The sequence below is a fragment of the Natrix helvetica genome, assembly GCF_964273705.1.
Source record: "Natrix helvetica genome assembly, chromosome: 2".
Classification (NCBI taxonomy): domain Eukaryota; kingdom Metazoa; phylum Chordata; class Lepidosauria; order Squamata; family Natricidae; genus Natrix; species Natrix helvetica.
The window spans coordinates 74,698,526-74,722,743 of NC_138552.1; the positions used below are offsets into that span (position 1 = coordinate 74,698,526).

Here is a 24,218-nt window from a genome sequence, read left to right on the forward strand (position 1 = left end):
CTCCCCCGTGACATCAGGACTACTTCCGATCTCCGCTCCTTCCGTGTACAGCTGAAGACCCACCTCTTTCAATTATCTGGCCTGGCTCAACCGTAAACTTTTCTTACTCCTCCTGACAGTTCTTTTAAATTTTAAAAACCTTAAATTTTAAATTGTGTTTTACAATTGGGGTATTTTTAATGGTGACTTTTAATTGTCCAATGTGATGAAATTTGTTACCTCCTCCGTGTATGTATGTCCTGTATATATGTATGTTTATGTGTTGTATATGTTTTATATGCTCCACTGTACGCCGCCCCGAGTCCTGTCTGGAAAGGGAGCGGCTAATAAATTTAAATTTATTATTATTATTATTATTAACAGGCTTGAAACTGGGAGATTGTACTCCTGCCATAGGCACAAAGCCAGCTGGGTAACTTTGGACCAATCATTCTCTCTGAGTTCTTAGAAGAAGTTCTCAGAATGGTATATATACCTTTCCTTAATAGAAAACATTGTATTTGAATAAAAGAACTACGATAGGGTTAACAAACTTGGAGCCTGAATTCTAAAGGCCGCATCCAAAGTTGAGTGCTCATCACGGAACAAAAATAAAAATGAACCTTCATACGACTTAATGTCCCTGTTTATAGATTCCCATTTTCCCATGGTTTTGTAGGCCTCATTGGGCCCAATTTCATGACATTTCTTCAGGTACCTATTTGAGAACAAAGGCAGTCCAAATTTTGTCCTTTGTGAGTCCTTTCATTAGGGGAGACATTAACTAGGTTTTAAGAATGCTTCAAAGTTCTCCAACAAGCCAGTAGGCCACTCATAATTAAGAGGCCCCTTAAACTACTACATTGATGTTTTGAGGTCAGCCCTGAGGTCAGGAAAGAAAGCTCTAGGGGTTCCTGACATGTACATTTAATGTTTGCAGAGATAAAATCTATTATGCTCAAAGGGACTTATTCTGAAAGGATGTATACTTGGGTGCCGCTCTTATAGAATAAGTACATCTATATTTACACCCTCCTTGCAAAAACAGATTCTGTGTTCAACTGGGACTTATTTCCAGACAAATTTGTTGGAATCCTGTGCTCATATCTCTAGTGTGGTGGGTTTTTTTTTTTAATCACAGTAAGAATTTTGAGTCAATTTCCTTATTAAAAGGGGAGAAAGGAAGTGGAAGAGATACAGAAGCCAATCTTCTTTTCTTCCATGCTTCTATTTTTTTGGTAAAGGTAAATCATTTCTTTAAAATGAAGTTTGGGGGAAAAGATAAGATGAAATGTGTTTACACTTTTCTTCATTTATACTTGTTGCTTTGACACAACTTAATCTTCTCCCTAACTACAAATAAATGGGTGGACTGCAAATGTATGTTATAATCCCTCCATTTATATCTCTTACATTGCTTTGAACGCTAAGAATAAAGGACCGTTGGAAATTATGCCAGAAATCTGTCATATTGTGTTTATTTTAGATGTTTAGATGTTAATGAAAAGAATTGGTGGTCAAAAGCATCAAAAAAACTATGTGATGAAGTATTAGATATGGAAACAATAACATGTTAGGGCAAATAGGGCAGTGACTGAAAATATATATTCCATGTCCAGTTACTAATTACAATGAGATTGGCAACATGTGAATAAAAAGGATAGAAGTTTCAAGACAGAGGAACACTTCTTATTGTGGAAGGAGAAGTAAACTGGATCTTAGGCAGTGGTGGGTTGCAGGCGGTACACCCCGGTACGGGCGTAGCAGTGCCTGCCAGGAGCACTGGGTACCATTCCGGTACGGTGCTCCAGAGGGCCCGCCGGCCCTCCTTACCTGTATTTGAGCTCTTCGGCACTTATGCTCACGGAGCGTAAGGCGCCTGCATGACGCTCTGCTGAGCAGCTGGAGCGTCGCGGAGCATCGCAGGCGGTAAGGACGCACGTGTGCTGTGCACGTTCATGTGGTGGACGCTGGGCCTCCTTGCACCGTACCGGTTGCAGCGGGATCCAGAACCCACCACTGATCATAGGCGACTATTTTAGCAGCAGCCAGTACAGGTAGTCCTCGACTTACAACAGTTCATTGAGTGACCATTCAAAGTTACAACGGCACTGGGGAAAAAAGTGACATGACCATTTTTCACATTCATGACCACATGTGACCAAGGTCATGTGACCAAAATTCAGACGCTGGGCAATTGACGCATAATGGTTGCAGTGTCCCAGGATCATGTGACCCCCTTTTGTGATCTTCTGACAAGCAAAGTCAATGGGGAAGCCAGGTTCACTTAACAACTGTGTTACTAACTTAACAACTGCAGTGATTCACTTAACAACTGTGGCAAGAAGCCACAATAGTTTGCCCACATGTATAATGGGGCAAAGTTCACTTAATGACTGTCTCACTTAGCAACAGAAACTTGGGGCTCTAAGTCAAGGACTTTCCATATTTATATGTTTTCACAGCAGCCTGGATACAGATGTGATTTAGAAATTTACATGCTTTGAAAATGATTTGAAAGTTTTATTTATTTATTTATTTATTTATTTCTTAGATTTTTAGACCGCCCCTCTCCCAGAAAGGGACTCGGGGCGGTGTACAGTCAATACAAATAAAATCAGTCATAATAATAAAATACATTTAAGATACATTTGGAGGGGGAGATAGGCTGTACTAAGAAATAAATATATTCTAATCCTAAAAACATCCCAATTAAAACCCCAAACCCAATTAAAATAAAATAAATCCCCGGGAGGTAAAACTAAGAAAGTGCCAGGCCAGCTGATTGAAATAGGTGAGTCTTTAACTTTTGCCGGAAGGAACGGAGGTCGGTGGTAGTTCGAATGTCTGGGGGGAGGTCATTCCAGAGGGTTGGGCCCATCACAGAGAAGGATCTACTCCTAGGTGTCGCCCGCTGGCATTGCCTAGCAGACGGCACCAGGAGGAGCCCCTCCCTGTGTGAGCGGATAGGTCGCAGGGACGTGTGTGGTAGGATGCGATCCTGCAGATAACTAGGTCCTATGCCATGGAGCGCTTTAAAGATGGTGATCAATACCTTGAAACGCACCCGAAAGGCCACAGGTAGCCAGTGCAGCTCACGCAGGAGAGGTGTTATGTGGGAGTAACGTGTACTTCCCATAATAACCCGCGCGGCTGCGTTCTGAACTAGCTGCAGTCTCCGGATGCGTCCCAAGGGAAGCCCCATGTAGAGGGCATTGCAGTAGTCCAGGCGAGACGTCACCAGCGCATGAGTGACCGTGCGCAGGGCACTCCGGTCCAGTAGGGGGCGCAATTGGCGCACCAGGCGGACCTGGTGGAATGCCCCCCTTGCCACGGCTGCCACATGGTCCTCCATTGACAGCCGGGCATCGAGGAGGACGCCCAAATTGCGCGCCCGCTCCACGGGGGACAGTTGTTCGCCCCCTATGGCCAGCGATGGAGTCAGCTGGCTGAACCGAGGTGCCGGTACCCACAGCCACTCGGTCTTGGAGGGGTTGAGTTTGAGTCTGTTGTCCCCCATCCAGACCCCGACGGCTTCCAAACACCGGGACATCACTTCGACAGCCTCGTTGGGGTGGTTTGGGGTACTTTGGGCCACCTGGAAGCAAAAGCACCTCTCTCCTCTTCATTAAAACAGCCAGGCCCTTTTCTCTCCAAGCCTGAAAAGAGGATGGTGCTTCAAGGAATCCACTCATTAAAGTTAATACAACTTTTAAAGCAACAATGCCTTTTTTAGGGTTTTACAGAAATCTGAAAAAATACAGACTGTCTTGATTCATAGTAGATGCTATGCTCATGTGAACTCTGAAGTTGTTTCTGAAAGTGTGTACAGTCCTCATGGAATCCCTGCCATTGCTTCATATTAAGTAAATAGCATGCATATATGGCTTCAGTTAGAAAAAATGAATTTAAGCATTCTTGGATTTTTGATCTAGGTTAACGAGAATGTTGACTCAAAGTAAAAGTGGGAAACTACCTTTTTGACAGATAATACATATCTTAGTAAATAGACAAAGACTATGACTATTTTGACCATTGAAACATTGGAATAGCATAACCAGACATGGCACTGAATGAAATCATTATTTCTTTATGATCATTTTATTAAAGTAGAAATTTGGGTTTGGAATAAGTAGGATAATATGTGGAAACACGTGAAGCACTTTCCCAAACCTTTTATGCTTTTCTGAAATACATTATTGTCCCTTAAATACATTTCTTTCCTTTTCTTTTGGATCCAAATAAAAACAAAACAAAAATCATTTATTTTTGTTCATCTGTACTAACTCACAACATGTATGATATCCTTTTCTTCATTTATCTAATTTTCCTTCTTATCAGTGTATTGCCGTGATGGCCAACCTATGGCATGTATGCCAGAGGTGGCACGCGGAGCCATATTTGCCGGCACGGCAGCTCTCAGCTCCAGCGCGACTGTGTGTGCCGGCCAGCTAATTTTTAGCCTTTCAGAGGGCCGGGGGAGCCCATTTTTACCTTCCCCAGTCTTTAGGAAAACCTCCGGAGCCTAGAGAGGATGAAAAACAGAACTTCTGGTTGGGCTGTTTTTCGCCCTCCCCAGGCTCCAGAGGCTTTCCTGAAGCCTAGGGAGGTCGAAAAACGGCCCCAGGGGCAAACCGGAAGTTTGGTTTTTTCACCCTCCCCAGGCTTCAGGAAAGCCTCGGAAGCCTAAAGAGGGCGAGAAGCAGGCCCAACGAGTTAACCGTTCAGAGATTTTCCTGAAGCCTAGGGGAGGCAAAAAAAGCTTTAACAAATCAACTGTACCTTTTCAGAGCTTAAATCTTTAAAATATTGCTTCGCATTAAGAGTCTAATGGTCTTAAAATGTAAATACAAATAACATTTTGCTTTTCAAGCATGACTGTCTTAGTGGTTTCTCACATCTCTAGAAGCATATTTTCCAGGCCATTGACTTAACAGCAGTTCACTCAAGTTAGTCTGTTCTTCGTATGGTGTTGGTCCATTGATGATTTCATTGTAAAAGTTAGTTTTCCACTTGCATTTTCTCTCTCTTCATAATGCTGGCTTGAAGAACAGCTAAGGAGAAGAAGGAAAGTAAGGCATTGGGAAGATCAGGCAGGCAAGTTGGTGGAAATGCCACACATGAAACCATGGACATCATTGGGGGGGGATGGTTGAGGGGCGATAGGGAAATTTAGGCACTGGGAAAGTTGCGCAAGCAGGCCAGTTGACAATGGCATGCTTGAAACCAAGAAACCTTCAATGATGGCAGAAGCCAAACAAAAATATGAAAAAGAAGATATTGAGAAGGCTGTGAAAGTCACATACAGTAGACCTCAACTTGTGACCACAGTTGAACCCACAATTTCCGTTGCTAAGCTGCAAAAATTTGTTACGTGAGTTTTGCCCCATTTTACAACCTTTCTTGCCACAGTTGTTTAAATGAATCACTGCAGTTGTTAAGTGAGTCACAAGGTTAAATGAGTCTGGCATCCCATTGACTTTGATTTTCTGAAAGTTGCAAAAGGTGGTCACATGACCTGGGATATGTCAACCTTCATAAATACATGCCAGTTGCCAAGAGTCCAAATTCTGATCACGTGACTGTGGGGATGCTGCCGTGGTGTGAAAAATGGTCAATAAGTCACTTTTTTCAGTGTTGCTGTAGCTTTGAATAGTCGCTAAATAAATGGTGGTTAAATCGAGGACTGCCTATACAAGGGGAGACGGTGCCTCAACAGCCTTGTCCTAATTAACCCATAGGACCTCTTGATTTCGTTCTAGTTTTGCCAAATCTCAGGTCTGCCAGAGGGATTTGAAACATTACTGGGTTGACATTTGGTCCACAGCATCCCTGACAACTAGTAGGCAAGCTGAAGTTGACAGAAGGTAAAATCCAATTGCATCTGAGGAAGTTCCACATTTCTTGTCTGTAGTTGATTTTTGAAAAAGGGATTAAGGGACTTTCCTCATACAGTATTTGTAATCAGTAAGAAAGAACATCTTTTTCTGGGTTGGATCAACTTAGAAGCAGGACTATTCTGGCTTTTTCTGACAGGAAGAACTCAATCCAGATTTTGTTCTTTCACTTAGTAGCTGTTCAACATACTCTTCACTGCTTCGTAGGAGATTAATTTAAGCAACCTTCTTAATCTTCCCATTTATTCATCTTGTGTAACTAGAATTGGAAGAAAAAAAATCTCAGAGTTGATGTATGGTTTTCTTCTGTCCATCACATTATGGCCAGCAAAGTACTTAAATCAGAATCAGAATAGAGCTGGAAGGGACCTTGGAGGTCCTCTAGCCCAGCCCCCTGCTGGATTTTGACAACAGGAGGTCTCTTTATTGAAGGACAATTTTCCTTTGTATGAATTCTTTGCACTCAGCTCAAATTACCTTCCTATTCCAGATTTATAGACTTTTTTTGGTGCAGAAATTAGGTCAAAGTCTGACTAAAGCTCTTCCCACATTCCAGGCATTTATTTCTCTTTTTAGTGGGTCCTTCTATGTGAAGTAAGGTTGCTGTTTCTATTCAATCATTTCTTTATTTTATTCTTAAATTAATCATGTATTGTGAAAAAAAATCCCAAAACAGTCCATGTCAATTTATAAAAGTAGCAAAACTTTTATACATCTTCTAGAAGTTTATCAATCAGTACACTTAAAATCACAAATTAAATCAACATCCATAAAACCATCACAATAATTCAGAGGCAAAAGCCCGGCAATAGAAATATTTCCTTTATTCTCAGTCCTGGGTAAGAGGGGGCAAACATACTTTTGTGACAAATAAATTGCTTGGTCTAGAACAGTGATGGCAAACCTTTTCAGCACTCAGTGCCAAAAAGAGAGCGAGTGCATGCTTGCACTTTGCACGCTCATTTGGGCTGTGCCCCGGAAGAGGAGCTGTCCAGGGGGCATGTGTGCACCGGAAAATGAACTTCCAGTTTCCAGTGCGCACATACGCACTGGCCAGCTAGTCTTCTGGTTACTGGCATGCATGCACATGCGACAATCAGCTGGCTGGCATGCATGCTCACGCCAGAAAACAGAAGACCAGCTCTTCCAGTTTTGAGCACTGTCACATGCACAAAGGCCAGCTGATCATTGCATGCGTATGTGCACCAGAAACCTGGAAGAGGAACGAGCGATGCCGCGCGTGCCAGGCAATATGGCTCCGTGTGCCACTTCGGACACATGTGCCATAGGTTCGCCATCACAGGCCTAAAAGGTCCACAAGAGAAGACACTCCCATTTTCCATGTAGACAAACTTCTGACCTGAGGGTCATCTTCAGAAAGGCTTCATCTGATGTTATGAGTAAATAGGTTTCTACTGAAGAGGTACTCCTGTAGATATTGTTCTTGCACTTTAATTGAATGGTACTATATTATATTGCAGTGATGGCGAACCTATGGCACCTGTGCCACAGGTGGCACGCGGAGCCATTTGTCAGGGCACGTGAGGCGCTGCCCTATCAGCTGACTTCACCCTTTTTTAAAGCCATTTTTCGCCCTCCCCAGGCTCCAGAGGCTTTATAGGAGCCTGGGGAGGGCAAAAACAGCCTCCCCCGCCTCCCCGGAAGCCCTCCAGAGGCCTCAGGGAAGCCTCCAGACAGTCCCTGAAGCCTTCGGAGCACTTAAAACGACCCTCTGAGGAAACCGGAAGTGACTTCCGGTTTGCTCGGAGGGTCGTTTTGAGTGCTCCGAAGGCGTCAGGGACTATCCGGAGGCTTCCCTGATGCCTCCGGAGGGCACTCGGGGGGGGGAGGCTGTTTTCGCTCTCCCCAGGCTCCTATGAAGCCTCTGGAGCCTGGGGAGGGCGAAAAAGCATGTAAAAATGGGAGGGGGAGCGCCTGTAGTGTGCGCATGCACATGGGGGTCGCGCATTGCATTATGGGTGCGGCACGCCCACACATGACCCCCCTGCGCTCCCCCCACTTAGGGCACACGAGCCAAAAAAGGTTTACCATCGCTGTTATATTGTATGCCTATAGCTTCCCGCTTCAAAAGTGACACCAGGAGGCGTGCATCAAAAAAATGTAAAAACAAATTTAAAACAATGCAAGATAATTTATATGGATGCCAAGTAGAATTGTTGCCATGCAAGAAAGGGATCTCTTAACCTAGAATCATGGAGCTGGAAAGGACCTTGGAGGACTTCCAGTTCCAACCCCCTGTCCAAGGCAGGAGTCTTATACTATCTCAGTCATGCTTGTAACAATTTATTTTTGAAAAACTCAAGTGATTTTTTTATACTTCAAGCCCAAAGCTTGGACCCACAACCAAGCTTGAACCAGATAATAGCTGTGATATTTTGCCCCAGTTGCGACTTCTAACCTCACATATAGCACATTGCATTAGTCAAGAAGGATTGTAACCAATTGTGGATAATTACTGCCAAGTTTGATAGTTCAAAAAGGTCACAGGTTGTGCAAACACACTCCTCGCTACAATTACCACCTGCAAATCCACTGACAGCCGAGCATCAGGAAACACTGCCAAATTGTGAATCCGTTCTTTCTGGGCAGATTCGACTTTTCTGTTTCCCAACATCATCTCTGTTTCATCTGGATTTAATTTCAGCTTGTTCTTTCTCATTTAGACCTTGGTTGAAATTAGATAGCATGTAAGGGCACGAATTGCTTCCTTATTTGTATAAGCTCAGTATGGTTGAGTCCATGTATCTGCAATAGAAAAATCCATTATTCTTAAAAATCTGTGAATAATTGAATGTGGATTGAATGTGGGATTCTTAACCTAGGCACAAGGACCTATTACTTTTTTTTTTAATAATAATTTTTTATTGTTTTTGTCTTTTCATCACATATTACAATCTTTATATCAACGGTTTGTACAATGTTACATCGTCGTATCTGTATATGTTTTCCTCTCTTTACCATTTATTACATCATTATGTCATCTTATCTATACATTTTTATCTTTTACATATTTACCTACTTTTATATACAGTTCTATGTTTATTTATGTATATTGTTTTCAGCTTAATTATTTTTCTTATTTTCCAACCATTCATACCATTTATTCCAAATTTTGTAGTATTCTGATTCTTCTTTGTCCTTTAATTTTAGGGTTAGTTTGTCCATCTCTGCACAATCCAAGGGTTTTTTTATCACTAATTCGTCCGGCGGTATATTATTTTGCTTCCAGCATTGGGCAAAAGCTATTCTAGCTGTGGTTAATATATGTGTTAGTAGATATTTAATTTTTTTGTGTAGTTCCCTTTAATTATTCCTAGTAAGAAGGTTTCGGGTTTATATTTTATTTGTTCTCCTGTAATTTCTTGTGCCCACTTCCAGATTCTTTTCCAATATTTTTGCGATTCCGGGCAGGTCCACCACATGTGGTAGTAGGTCCCTTGTTCTTTTTTACATTTCCAACAGGTCGGTTTCAGTGTTGGGTAGATTTTTGTCAATCTTGTTGGTGGTAGGTGCCAACGATAAAACATTTTGTATATATTTTCTTTCAGTGTTGCTGATCTCGTTAATTTATAATTTGTATTCCAAATTTTTTCCCAATCCGCTAGATCTATATTATAACCAAGGGATCTATTAATTTCAATAAAAATATAATAAAGTCAATGGTGAATATAGTTTGTATTTATTGTGACATTTATTATTAAGAAAAGTGTGATGTTCTGCTCTTGCTATTGTTTAGTTCAGTTCGGTTCAAATCAGTTTTCAACTCCTGACAACTTTCTGTACGTTTTTCTTGACAAGATTTCAAGTGATTTACCATTGCCTCTTTCCTAGGGCTGAGAGAAACTTTAGGCTTTCTGCTTAAAGCAGGACTAGAACTCCCAGTGTCCCAGTTTTTAGCCTGGTACCTTAATTATTACATCAAGCGGACTCAAAAAATTCGAATCATAAAAACATCATGTCCTTCAATTAGTTAATAACTTTGCTTGCTTGCTTGTATAAGATTTCATTGGTTCATTTTTCTGTTTCTTGAAAGCAATAAAAGTAGTAAGTTTAAATCAACGAAGACAAAGAAAGGAGAATGACTCTATAGTCTGCTTGAAAGAAATTCATTGGATATAGTTCCCCACTAAATTATAACCATTCTAAGCAGAATGACTGCAACACATTTTCTTCTGCAAATGACTCTAGCATACTTGTCTACCAAAGCATTTTGCTAATTATAGCATAGATTTTCCCCATTGATGAATATATGCAGAATTAACACAGGGGCATCAATGTTACCCTTTCATTATTATTGTTGTACAAGAAGCCATGGCAGATGTTGGCACTTAGTTACACAAACATTAGTCTTAACGATTGGCCATTTGGATTTGATGATGACAAACGGGAGGCCTGGTGGAAATCTGAGGCTCAAACCAATCAGGAAGTTAATGAGGAGAGAAATTGCCACTGCAGCTTCTCCTTAATTATATCCAGGCTAGGCGGGAAAGGAGTGCTGTGGGTGAATCTTGACTCATCAAAGGTGAGTGAGGTCAGAGACCCTTCCATTTTGTGTTTTGTATCGAGCAGAGATTGAAATGTTGCAAATATTTCTTCCCCTATATTAGCTTTTGAACTGTTTAAAAGTTTGCTTTGATCTTTTGCTGTTTATTGTTCTGGAACCTGGGCACTTCCTTTGGTATAACATGTTCCTTGGTGATTTGTGTCCTGCATCTCTCTGTATATGCCCCTTTCTACATTTACATTCAGTTTTCATCATGTCCCCCCTATTTCATCCCTTCTGTATGGGGCCATTGAAATCAGGACACCTTCCTCTGGCCAGAGATGGGCAACTTCTTGGATTAGGAGTCTGTTTTACTCATTCATTCATTCATTCATTCATTCATTCATTCATTTATTTCCAAGTGTTTGTATCCCACCCACTTTCTCACAGCCCCATTACAAGATTGAAATCCAGGCCAGCTTGAAAAAACAGCTATTCAATTAAAATATACCCAGTTTAACACCCCCCCCCCCACCTCAGGGGTTCCTTTTTATGGCTTGGTCATTAGTGGTCCCTCTATCAAACCATCTAGTTTTGACCTGCCTCGCTTTGTCTGGTTGAAATTGAACAGAGTTAGGTGTGATACTGGAAGAAGTGCCTCTGCCCTGTATCAGTGGGGATGGAAAGATTCCTCTTGTTGTGATTTGGTGCTGATATGCAAGCTCTTAAACATATTGTGCAAGATTGTCTATGACGTACATTCTCTGATTCCCTAGAATATCTGCATGAAGGAACACCAGAGGCCTGGATAGCAGAATTGCACATCCAGTTATGATGCCACTGCCATACCCCCTCTAGAAGTTTTACTTATAATGAGGTGGACTATATAAATGTTTACTTCTCTTCTGTCAGTGTTGCCAAGAAAACTGCAGGGATTTCTCCAGTAGCCAGGCATCAGTACTGTCTCAAGGGCACATCCCTCCCACAAAGAAAATACTGAGCAGGAAAAGAGAGGGTTTTTTCCTGACAATTCTCAATTTGATGAAAAAGAATTTAATTTTGAGTTACTTTTCAAAGAGCACTTTACTGAATCTCTAAATTGAGTGGAGTGTAAGGTAGCCAAGGCAGGTGTGTCCCCCTATCTTTCACAGTGCAGCTATCTGTCAAGGAATTGGTAACTTCCTTGGCATCCACGCTTCATTATATTTCAATGGAAGATACCAAGAGAGAACTCCTTATGGGCTTTTTCAGACAAGGAAGTATGGTGGGAAGGTAAGAGAAAGAAGGATCAGCAGTTGTAGCCTTTGCCAAGCTCTTCGAGAATAAGAATAGAAAAAAACAGAATGTTCCTTGCATGGAAAAAAAAAACTCCTGAGAAATTAAAAAGCCAACTCAGCACAGCACTACTGTGGGGCTTCCAAGAAAGAGGCAATCACTCAGTTGGGGGAGAGACAGTTGCCCTGACAACTAGAATTTAGGATTTCTGAGAATACATGCATAATAGCAAACACCCCACACACATACATACACACAACCCAATGTGCAAAATATACTTCTAGTTTCAATCTTGTTATAATTGCTAATGCTGTTTTTTACACTTTTCTCGAATTGGGGGCCATCTATCTGTAGAATAAGCATGGCTTCTCCCTGAATTATATCTGGCAATCCCAACTGGATTTTCTGTTTGTGCGCGCACGTGCACGGTTTTTTTCCTTCAGTTGCATAAAGAGTCCATATTAGCGAAATGCATGTGAACAAAAGAATTCATCTCTGATTCCCGTTTGTGTTACCACCTTTTCCTGGGCCTTTAAAAGCAACTAGGAATTCAGCTTCTGAGTTATTGCTTGAGTTTTCTTTGTGACGTGCCTGTTATTGGAGCCCTTTTAAAAATAAGTAGCAGTGTCAGTTCAAATGGAATTGGAGTCAAGTTGACTCCTGCCGCATAAGAACAGGCATTGCTACCTTTTTTTCAAGGTGAGCTCCCCGTACCTTTTAAAAAGACTCTAGCGGATTAGTGTTTTTTTTCTGCTCAACCAAGGGGCAGCCCCTTGTCCAAGGTGTTAAATGTGGATGATACATGGGTTGAACATCAGGAAATCTCCGGACTGTAGGCTTTGTTGGGCAATTGAAAAGGCATTCCTCCCCATTGACTTCTTGGTGTTGCCAAGAAAATATGGATGTGTAGATATAGTCATCTGAACATCTAAAATTAAGCTTGATTGAGGGAAGATTACAGGTAGTCCTCAAATGAACAACAATACAGTTAGCAATTAGCAACCGTTCAAAGTTATAAAGGCACTGGAAAAAGTGGGCTTACAACCAGTACTTGCTCTTAAAACTGTTGCAGCATGCCCACAGTCACCTGATCAAATTGGCAATGGGCATGTATTTATGACAGTTGCACTGGGTAACAATGCACATGGGTCATGTGAGCGCCATTTGTGACCTCAGTCGGCCTGCACCAGCAAAGTCAATGGGGGAAGCCAGATTTGTTTAACAATTGTGTTATTAACTGCAAGAGATTCGCTTAACAACCATGGCAAAGAAGGTCATAAAATTGGATGTGACTCACTTAACTGCTTTGCTTAACAACTGAAATTCTCAATTGTGGTTGTAACTCGAGAATAGTCTGTACATTTTCATACCTTTTGTTTGAACATATTTGATGTGAATTTCCTTTTCTGGAGTGCTTCCACCATCAAAGGCTAATATGTTGGTTGTAACTTAGGTAGCTTTTTCTCAAATTGAATGCAAAATAGATAATCCTGGAATATTGATCTGCCATCTAGTTGGCTTAAGCTTCTCAATATGTCTCAACATTGATGTTAATGTTTCTGAAATGTATTGATTGGTTAAGTCGTACCCATCACTGACATCTGCCTGGAGGCAAGGAGGACCTGTGTTATGTGTCATGACAAACATCATAAATTTGCTAAATTTGGCAAGACTTTATGACGTCAGATAATTGCATCATTTGTTTTATGATATGATACATGTGCCATTTTTAAGTCAGTGTGTCTTGTAGGTATTTCTGTTTACTGATGCTACTGCTGTTTTGTAATGCTAATTGTTTTATGTCTGCATTTTGGTTTTAACATGTGCTTTTTCTACAGTCCACTTTTTAAAAATGTTAAGGAAAACTCCTATTCTTCCAAGCCTTAAGCAGATACGAAGTCCCTTTGATTTTAATAGAACAATGTCATGGCCTTTATAGATCTAATTCAGGTATTACTAGAACTTCAAGGAGGAGTCTTTGTTTTATTCTTCATAAAATACAGTCGATTCATCATTCAGTTGTTTCATTGAAATTAGAAGAGGCTAGTTATACACAATCATCTCCTTATTTCCCATAGATTGTCAGCCTATATGACAAGCATAGAGTTTCTAGGTGTGCCTTTTCTCATTCTGGAGATGCTTTGAGGGCACAGGTTTTTTCAAATTTCTGAATTTCCCTTATCATCCAGCTCTTGAAATTGTGAGAATCTTATAGAAAGGGGGAGATGCTGTCCAGTTTTTGCATGGACCTTGCAAAGGTTTTAGAAAGGACAAATATATCTTGAATATTTATACCTGCAAGTTTATCTGAGGTGCAAACAATCTAGTACCATGAATGACCAGCCCATGATTCAAGTTAATGTTTTATGACTCACCATGGGCAGTGTCTTCTCTCTCTCCACCCTTCCCTGGGAAAATGGGTGAGATAAATGAATCTGGGCATCCCTAAAAAAAAAAAGGCAAGTGTGATATCCTGAGTCTTTTGGAACTTTCAATCTTGGACCAACTTTGTAGTTCTTCTCTTCCATCTTATTAGGTGAGGCCAACTTATTTTCCAAAGAAAATAATGAAAATAAAAATATTTTCCAAAGAAAATAAAACTTATTTTTGATCTTATTAGTGGGGTTCAACTTATTTTCTAAAGCACCAGAGGACAGGACAAGAAACAATGGATGGAAACTAATTAAGGAAGGAAACACCCTGGAATTAAGGAGAAACTTCCTAACAGTGAGAACAATTAACTAGTAGAACAGCTTGTCTTCAGAAGTTGTAGGTGCTTCCATCACTGGAGGTTTTTAAGAAGGGACTGGACAGATACTTATCTGACTTGGTGTAGGGTCTCCTGCTTGAGCAGGGGGTTGGACTGGAAGACCTCTAAGATTCCTTCCAGCTCTATTCTGAATTTGAATTTGAACTATTATACATGTCTAGACTACTTAAGTACAAGCTCTGGACCTTCATTGCATATTAATATGCCCATGGATGTATGTAAGGCAACCTAACTCTGCAATATTATTATTCTGTGTCATTTATCTTGGCATTCCTTTTTTTCTTTCTCTTTCTCCTTCCCCTTTATCCCATTGCTTCTTTAGTATTTTCACCACCCAGTAGTCAAGATTCTGGCTTGGTTTCCCTTTCCAGCAGTTCTCCCATCAGCAATGAAAGTACCAAGGCTGTGCTGGAGTGCGAATCCGTCTCTGACTCCGGCACCTTTCCAGTTCATTCTGTTATGGAAGATGGAGAATAAGCAGGGATAAAAAAATAAAAATCCTGGTGTGGATTCCCTTGAAGAAGCCTTCCTGTTAATTTGGGTTTGCCTGTTTTGTGATGACAGATGCTGTAATAACTGTTGATAAAATGTTCACTTATTCCCTTTATATTTGTTCTGCACTTTGTGATTTTCAGTCTTAGTTAAGAATGAGAATAGTATAGTGTAAAGGGCTGCAAGAGCATTACCCTTAAATATTTTGAAAGAAATTTATTGGTATTCTTTAATTCTTTTTTAAAAGTCCCTTTTTGACTAATAAACACTATATAAATAAAATTAAAGATTATTTTGTAGATAAAATGTAATCAAAGTTCAGTGTATGCAAAAGATACTTAGATTTGCTTATAATCGATGTATCTAGCACAAAAAGGGCTTGATTAATTCTTTAATGGTGTTCAAAAGCAAGATATTTCAGATATGAAAATTTGAGAAATAGATACCTTCCTGTTGTGAAACAGAACTGCTCTTCCTTTTTAAAGCTGCGCTGCATGAGTTAAGATTGAGATGTAAGATTCTATGTTTTACAGACCCAAGGATATTTTTTCCTCTTTTCATGATATATAAAAGTAGATAAAAGTTAAAGCAAGAATGGTATTTTTAAATTAATAAAAAGTCTGCGATGGATTTTTCTTAGTTCTGTTTTAATGGAAGACACTGTATTTTGACCAGATATAGCCTCTATTGCTAGCCTAAGATGTAAAAAAAAAGTTTGTACAAGTTAAGCTATTTGCTACAATGCTCCAAGTAAAAATGGCCTTTTAAAGTTATTATAGATTTTTTTCAATATTCTGTTAAAAATGCCTTAGCATGTACTTTCCTCTTAGTTACAGAAGCCAACCAGAAATAAAATGCTCTTTAAAAGAATTCATTGTTCTCTACAGTTGCAGTAGTACTGAAATAAAAATGTTATTGATGACCAAATTTTGTTGTGTGTGCATAGTTGGTAAGCTGTATTAAACAGGGGGAAAAAGAAATTACTTGTATTTTCTTCACTCTGTGCTTTGAAAACATCTATTTGATTTCGCCCCCATCTGTTGTAATCAATAACCTGACCATCTTGTTTTTTATTAAATGCACTTACTCTTAATTTCATCCACCAGTGGTTTTAGAGAGAATAATGTAGAGTTACCTATATGGGTTTGACATTATAAATCACTTCTTGGGGCTGAATTGTATAGTGGTATCGATTGATCCTGATATATCACAGAAATTTACTGTCACTTCTGTTTTCAATTAAAGATACAATCAGTCAGATAATGACTTAATTGGATTTTACAGAAGATTGAGTTTTATTGCCCGGTGCTTTACGAGTTTAGTTAAGGAAGATCATTTTATCACACTTGTCAGCCTGCGACTGCAGTCGGGTGCCTTCTGCTGCAGCCTGCTCCTGTTGCCATTGTGACAGACACACAGTTGGAGCAGAGGGCAAGGAAAAGAATCTAAGGACGAGGCAGCTAAGCTGGGCAGCTAACAGCCAACTGCAGCCAAGACGATGCCTCCCCCTGTGCACTTTCCTTCTAAACTGTTGAAATATAGAGCTGGGGTTTCCTAAGTAGAGCTCACAGTTTCCCTCCTGAGTTCATTTGTCTCTTTCCTCTCTACATCATCCAAGGAGAACATCATGCAACAATGGAAGAGAGGTGGGTGTTTATTGTATGAAAGAATGCCACTGTGCCAGTCCAATCCTGGCAGGGATAAGATGAATTTAGAAGCATCTCGCCTCCCTGGCACTACACAAGGGTCAGATTACATTCTATATCAAGTTTCTCTTTCAGGTCTGTGCTTTAATACATTAGCAAAAGTTGCCTAGCCATATAAAAGTAATGTAGGGCAACTTTGCTATTAAAAACAAATTCAATTGGAATTATGAGTAGAAATACACAAGATAACCTTACCAACAAATAAAGATGGCATGGAATCCTTTTATTCTTTCCTCCAAATATATATTTCACAGGAGAGCTGTGTTAGTCCAAAAATCAGAAATAGGTCTGATAGTGCCTACAGCTCACTTAGCTACTCCATGTATCTGATTAAGCATATTCATTTGCTATTGAGCTCTTCAAAATATATATACCGGTAATTTCTTTTTACTTGAGTGTGACTTAAGTGGATCTATACCTATTTACAAATGAAGAAAGACTCAGAGTAACTTACATAAACAAAACACCATCATTTATATATACTCTAAATTGAATATGTATCATGACATTCTGTCCAGTCTCAAGGTATTTCAAACAATACATTGAAGTATTAAGTATTTCACTCTTACTCCATTTGGATAAAGTTGCCCATCTTTATAAATTATAATAGCTTCCCAAATACAGTCTAGATATGTGAAAATAATTAAATGAAGCCTGGTCTAAACTTCCTTTTGGAGATTAAGCTGCTCTTTCCAAAATATAAGTGACCACGTAACAAGCAGGAAATATCCTTAAGGGACAAAAATAATGAAGGTATGGAATAGGAACTGACAGTACTTTGGTCCTTTCAATATGAGAAATTCAGATTTTGCTATCTTCCTGCGTTTGGTGGGTGGGTGGAATGAAATCTATTGGGGAAAGAACTGCTGCAAACAAGAATTGGTAATTGTCATGACTTCAATTCCCAATCTATAACTACCAACATAATGAGCCAAAAAAGCAAATTATTTTCCTACATGTATCAAAAGCACCTCCACAATAACACCACATTTTTTTACACACTCAAAGGGGAAAAGCTAGAATTGCATAGAGCAGATGCAATTCCATTATCCTTTTAATATTGTATCCTCAAGTGTCTCTTAGATCATTTTCATATATGAATTTGAGGGTTGTACTTTACTATTATCACCATGTGTGGATGTTTTTAACAAAATTGTATTTAAAATCTTTAAAGAAACGATGGAAAAATCATTGCCCTATTCCAGAAGAGAAGATAGTATCTGCTAAACTCCAGGGTCTTGTATTATTTAGGGAAGGTTAAAAATCTAGAGTTACCTATATAAAGCTGGAAAACTGAAGAATAAAATGGAAAATGAAATGAGTATTAATTAGAAACAAGTAACAAAAAATAGATTCCAACTCAGATTCACAACACTTAAAATCTGTTTACAGCCATTATCAGCGTAATTCTAGGCACAATTTACCCTCACTGAAGCCAATGAGAAAAACCCCCATATACATTTTTATAGGATTGAAATGTTAATTTACATATTTGTATATTGTTCCTAACACATTTGCATTTGCACCTTTGAGAAAATTGCTGGAGCTTACATCAGCATTTCTTACGGTTAAATAATTGTTTCCCCTTCAACCTTTTTCAAGGGTTGATTGAAAAGGCATATCTATATTAGGGGTGAGAATTGCAATGTTACCGTAATTAAATGTGTAGTAACTTAGCTTAGATCATGGTGTCAGTATCATGCAGAATTGGTATTATATAGGCAATTCAATCAAATATTATCTTTTGCTTCTGATTAATATCCATAAATGAAGGTTAGAGCAAAGCCAAAGTCATAAAACTGGCAATTTTAAGTCTTCTAACATTTTGTGTGTGTGTGTGTGTGTGTGTGTACTGCATGCAACAAATATTGACAATAGCACAAGCAACCCTAACACCTAAGAATAAGTATTGGGGTGTTTTGTTTTGTATTTTGATGGTTTCAAAAAGGCAGTAAAACCTTTCAAAACCAAAAATAGCAAGACTTTAAATCTATTTGCAGTTCATTATTCCCATGTACACCCTTTTTATAGAATTATTTTGGTGGACCAACTATTTCATTAATAGTTTACAACTTGAAATCCTTTTTTTTACACTACTACATACATTTAAGCAATATTAAGATTGCTTTTGGTCATATGCAGGGTGTAACTTATTTTACAAATGCTTGATGAAATGAAGGCTATCTAATAAATAGTAATTTAATGTAAGAGTGTATAGGTTCCGTGCTTACGGTATATTAAGGTGTTACATTATTTTATAAGGAGTGCCTTATATTTTTTTTCTTCATGTACTTGTGACACCATGATCTTATCCAGCTGAAACTAAGTCACATGTACAGCTATAAGCCCAATCAGGTTAATTACAGAAATTAATCATTGCCTATTTACTCCATTAATGGGCACAAATTTTGGCAAGATGTTCCAGTGAATACGCAGGTGCTTTTTAAGAGCATCTAAGTTAAGCATTTTAAGAGCATAGAGAATGGTGGAAAAGCATAATCCTTTACCAGTGAGAATGAACTATCCCCCCCCCCTCAAAAAAAAAAAAAAAACCTCAGGTAACAATTTACCCTTGGAACTAGGTCCAAAAATGTACTTACATAAAGACATGTTTAGTGAAGTTTAAACATGTGAAATCTGAACCAATTCAAGCAGGCTTACCTCTTGTTAACTAGCAGGCAAAAAAATATATCCTTGCAAATAAATCTATTTAAGAGAGCTTTCCCCCGCCCCATTCCTTAGATGAGTTAAATCCTGCTGGTTTCATTTAACTTCACATTCCTAATTTCAGAATTAAGATCTGATTCAAAATGCGTTTACTTAACAATAGGTAAAATGGAAATTCTTCCAAGTGATTCACTGAAGTGTGGTCGGTTTTCAATTCAAGGAAATGGCATTCTTGCAAAGAAACGAGTACAAACACACAGACACAAAACACACTGCCAAAGCGCTACTAGGTTTTATTCCGAATGCGTAAGTACAATGTGCGGGAGGGAAATCACGCCGACGGCGTCCTTTCCTAACCGCAGATTAAAATCCCCCTGTACCCAACGGCCTCATTCTCAGTCCGTATGGCCGCGATCTCTGGAAATTACGGAACTTGAGGTCGAGACGGCTGGAGGGACCGGAGCTGCGTTATACGCTCAGGCATTCATACTCGGGGCTGCTGCGCGTTTGATGGGCGTGAAAGGCCAGGCGAGCCGGGCCCGTTTCTTCCTCGCGGCACCAACTCCAGCATCGCTGAACGACCCTTTCCGGAGAAGCCGGGCCGAGAGGGCGCCTGTGCCGTCCGTCGCAGCTCGCCTCAAAGCTTCAACGCCGGGAAGGCCTTTGCACCCCGGTGAGGCTGCAGGGCGGAGGCCTCCAAGCGGCTGGACTAGCAACTAATCGCGCCTGGCTGGAAATCGGGACCTTCTTTTCCTATCGCCGGAATTATTGGGGACGCCGACCAAAGCGCCCTCCCGGACGGCTCCTCACACTACCAGGCCAGCCGGCGCTCCTCGGCCTTGACCTCTCATTGAAGAGTGTGGAAATGACCGCGGCGGGGCCTCTGGAGACCTCTCATGTCGCGCTCCCGTTTCCGGCCAGACGGCTCCGGGTGAGCGACCAGGCCCCAAGCAGCTTCTTCTTCGCCAGGCAGCCGCCGTAGGAAAGCACCGCCCGCCTGTCTCTTTAGCACGCTGGGGTGGTGGGGGTTTGGGGTGGGAGTTTCTTTTACAGGCCTGGAGGGGCCGAGGGGGAGCCTGAGGATAGCGAAAGGGCGCGAAGTGCTCCGACTTTGGTAGACGGTGTGTCTGCGCCCTCGGGCCCCAATGGGCGCCTAACTTGGAGTTGGATGAAGCTTGGCGGGCCACGCGAAAGGAGGACCATGTCGCCCTGCGTCTCTTTCGGTTCCCAAAACTAAACCCCCGGTGGATCCTCAGCTTCTGCTGTTTTTAAAAGCGGAAAAGTCAGCTTTTGGGCCGGATTCCTCTCCGAAATACGGCAGAGGAGGAGCTTACGGCTCTCCGGCTTTGGGAAAGGTGAGCTTGAAGAGGCAAAGTTAAGGCGAACCGTCAGCTCGTTTTTTCCCGGCCGGCTGAAAATCCTTAGCGTGCTCCCATGGTCCCAAATCTTACGGGCTGCCGTGGAGCGTTCTGGCGAACGGAAGCCCTTAAGATCGGTTCTCGCGATCTACCCCAAGGAGCCTCTCCGAAACCGAGGCCTTGTCGGTCTTTGCCCTGTTTATTCAGAGATTCCCCCCGAGATAAGAGGACGGCCGCCCCAGAGATTTTTGCATTGCCCTCTTTCGGCCATCGCCAATGCCGCCCTGCTTAAGAAAGAATCTGCGATCGCGCTCGGTGGTTTTGGAAAAAGGACCACCCGCCTTTGCTTTGCGGACCCGAATGGCGACCCGCCTTGTGGCTCGGGAGCCTGCCGAGTCTCCGCCCCGCCCCCTCACGAAAGGGGCGGAGAGGTGGAACCTGAACAAGAAAAGTGTCACCAAATATTTATGAATGGCCAGTGATCAGTGACCTTTATTAATTCTATTCATTTTCTCGAGATTTCCACGGCTGTTTCTCGTGCAGCTGGGCTTCGTCCTTTCGCCCCATTGTGCCAGCTCTGCTGGGGTGGGTGGGTGGAAGGGAGGGCGGAGGGGAGCCGAACAAGGCGGCAGCGGCCAGCAAAATCCTTTACCTTGAAATGTAAGGGCTCCTCGAGAGGGCGCGGGTGGGGCTGGGGGCTTCTGATCTCTTCGCCTCTCCCCGGCGAATGGTCGGAGTGCCTGCTGGATGTTTGGAGTCTATAATTTTTTTTCCTCTTCCCGAACTGGATAGGAAGTTGCCGCTGGAAGAAAGCCTTACCTGCCTTGGCTTCGTCTTCAGGTTTTATCAGAAGGATGTCACCTTCCCGGTTGAGCCTTTTTCAGAACCAGTGATCAATTTTCAAAAAAGATATTTTCCCCGTAATTCTATGTCCTTCCCAAATGAATAAAACCAATTTCAAACCAATAGAAAAATAAACCAGACCCTTTAAGTGTTCGGCGGCAGCTTCCAGCATTGGTTTTTCCAGTCCCCCTAATATTTAGCGCGCCGTTCTTCTGAAGCCGTTTTTAGGAGATCTCGCTGGGTTTTCTTCCTAAATTCCCGTGAGTCTCTTTCGTTCAAAATATTCTGACATCCTCAGATTCCAATGTTTTGCTCTAAAACTCAGGGATGTTGAGGTCCGTTTAAAGCGGCATTAAATACAGTGGGACTATACTTCATTTTTACTACTTCGGATTTTCCCTACTTTTGCCTTGCTTTTTGAGAGGGGGGGGGAATAGAAGGAGAAGTGTTTGACCTGCGCTACAGTGCAAGTTTTGGGGTGAAAACAGATTTCAAATCAGTTCGGTGATGGAGGAAGGAGAAAGGCGGATTTTATTTTCTTTTAAACAAGAGTCAGAATGGCTATTTTCCTTCGTTCTCGAGCATTTCGAAGGCACAGGTGTTTTTTTCCTCCCGATCGGGTCAGTAAAGTATTAGCCGGAGGACAGACGCCACTTCTACTTAAGGACGACCTTTGTTCGTTTTGAGCCCCACTGTTTTTAGTGAGCCAGGAACAGTTGGATCGATCCCACTGGTCTTAATTTCAGGGCCCCACCTGCCACTTTGCTCCGAGGTATTTTTGAGGCTCAGAGGGTCGCGCTGGGGCGCCTGTTCTTAAAAAAATCCTTTCTACTCTTTTGCTAATCTGGAAACCTTTTTAATTTCTTCGATCGTTTCCGATGGAGCTTTAATTAAGAAGCGACGATAGTTAATCCAGATCTGACGATAGGTCGTTGCATTCATTCATTCATTCGAAATGAATCCGCCTGTCCTGCCAGAATCCTCAGGCGGCCTACAACAAATTACAATGGGTGGGGTGACTGAACGGTGCTTTTGCATTCTGAGTGGGATGGTCCATGATGTACCTGTCTTTGGATCAGACTGCCCGGTTAATTCAGCAACTTTGGCGGACAAGGAGGCAGCCTTGCTATATTTTTGAAACCTCCTGCTGAGTGGGAACCTCAGACATGAAGTTTTGCCTAAGCCCTTCCTCTCCCCACTCTTCTCTCAGCATTTCAATATATTAACATATGGAATATTCACTGGAATAGAATTGACAGACCTGAACACCTGCATACTTTTCATAACGAAATTGGTGATAATACATATTTCTCCGCCTATTCTCGACATAGTTTGCCCTCCGGTTCTTCTGGGATGGTTTTTACTTCCTACCTTAGAATCCCGAGCCACTCTGGTGAGCTCCTACCCAAGTACCCATCACGCTGGGTCCTATTTCGCTCTTCTTTTTCAAATGCCAGGTTTGCCTTCCTATTTTATGTAAGCTCTCCACCCCACCTACCCCCTTTTCTGTGAATCAAACCCAGATGAAGGGACGCTGATTTGATGATTCTAGGCCCCAGCTTCAAGGATTCCATTACCCCTTCCTCGTCAAGGCAGCTTCGGCAGACTTCGGCTGCCCCTGCCGTTCTTGCCTGGGCGGCTGGCTTTCGTAGAAAACGAGCTGGGGCCTCCCCCCAACCCCGTTTCCTCTCGCCCCCAAAGGCAGAGGGCCCCGCCTCGCCGCTCGACCTGATTGGGACCATATGTTTGTCCCATTCATCCCCTTTTCCAAGCTATTCTCCGGGGCTCAAACGGCGACCACGTTCGAGTCACCTTGAAATTGCCTCCTCTTATTACGCCGCTTTTCCTTTCCCAATTAAAAGCTTAACAGCCCTGGAAACGGAGTTCATGTGGCGAAGTTTACCCTGGGCCCCGCTTCTGAAAAGCCTTCTGCTGGGATCCCATTATGTGCTTGACTAAACCTTTTCTGCCCCGAGCGATGGGACCGGTTCTCGTCAGGTGTTGAGTTACAATAGGCTCTTAGGCAGGGGACGTGGCGCTCACAGAAAGCCCGACCTAGACCTGTGGGGAGATGTTGTCAAATACCGGGGGGGGGTGGCAGAGGGGGTGGCGTAGGCGGCAGAGCTCCGATTCTCAGTAAAAGAGGCGAGAAGGCGGCTCCGCGGCCCGGCTTGCGATGACCGCGCTGGGAGAAGCCAGCCTCCATCCCCGCTTCCTTAAGAAGAGACACTGCCGGGGAAGGCCGACCAGCCGACGTCGCGGCTTCCCTTGGCCCGGCTCCTTTCGGCAAGCGGGGCTGCGTTTGCCTGGAAGAGCCGCTTGAACCTGGGTCCTGCCAGGGCCAAAAGAGGCTTCCCCGCCTGCCTGACCTCCGGCCCCCACTCCCCGCGGGTTGCTTCCTCGCTCAACACAGAGTTGATCCTCTGGTTGATCGGTGTATAATCATTTACTACCCTCGGGGTTCAATGGCTCGCTTTGTTGCATTTTCTTAAAGGTTAAGTGTTAATTTGTAAAATAAGCAGCTCACGCTTCTCTTTTTTAAAAAGTGACTCGTTTCATTAGAATCATTTCTACAAACTGTGCTTCCAAAAGTTCATATTTTCCAGTTTACGAATTATTGAGAGCGTCTTTCGTTCGGGAAATTTTTTTTTTCGCCTTCTTAAATTTCTGTCCATTTCTCTTCCAAGACCGATTCCCAATCCTCTTTTTATCTCCTTCCCCAGTATT

At 41.9% G+C, this 24,218-nt stretch overlaps 1 protein-coding gene across 1 annotated transcript in view; it reads left to right on the plus strand.

The window, feature by feature from the left end:
* Window positions 1-15,758, plus strand: part of DMRT1 (doublesex and mab-3 related transcription factor 1) — a gene marked incomplete at its 5' end in the record, with an annotated part of 82,414 nt that extends 66,656 nt beyond the window's left edge. Inside the window, one exon of the mRNA XM_081940049.1 lies at window positions 14,748-15,758. Within this exon, the coding sequence (XP_081796175.1) occupies window positions 14,748-14,902 (155 nt within the window). The 3' untranslated portion in view covers window positions 14,903-15,758. The remainder of the gene's footprint in view (window positions 1-14,747) is intronic.
* Window positions 15,759-24,218: the final 8,460 nt, after the last annotated feature.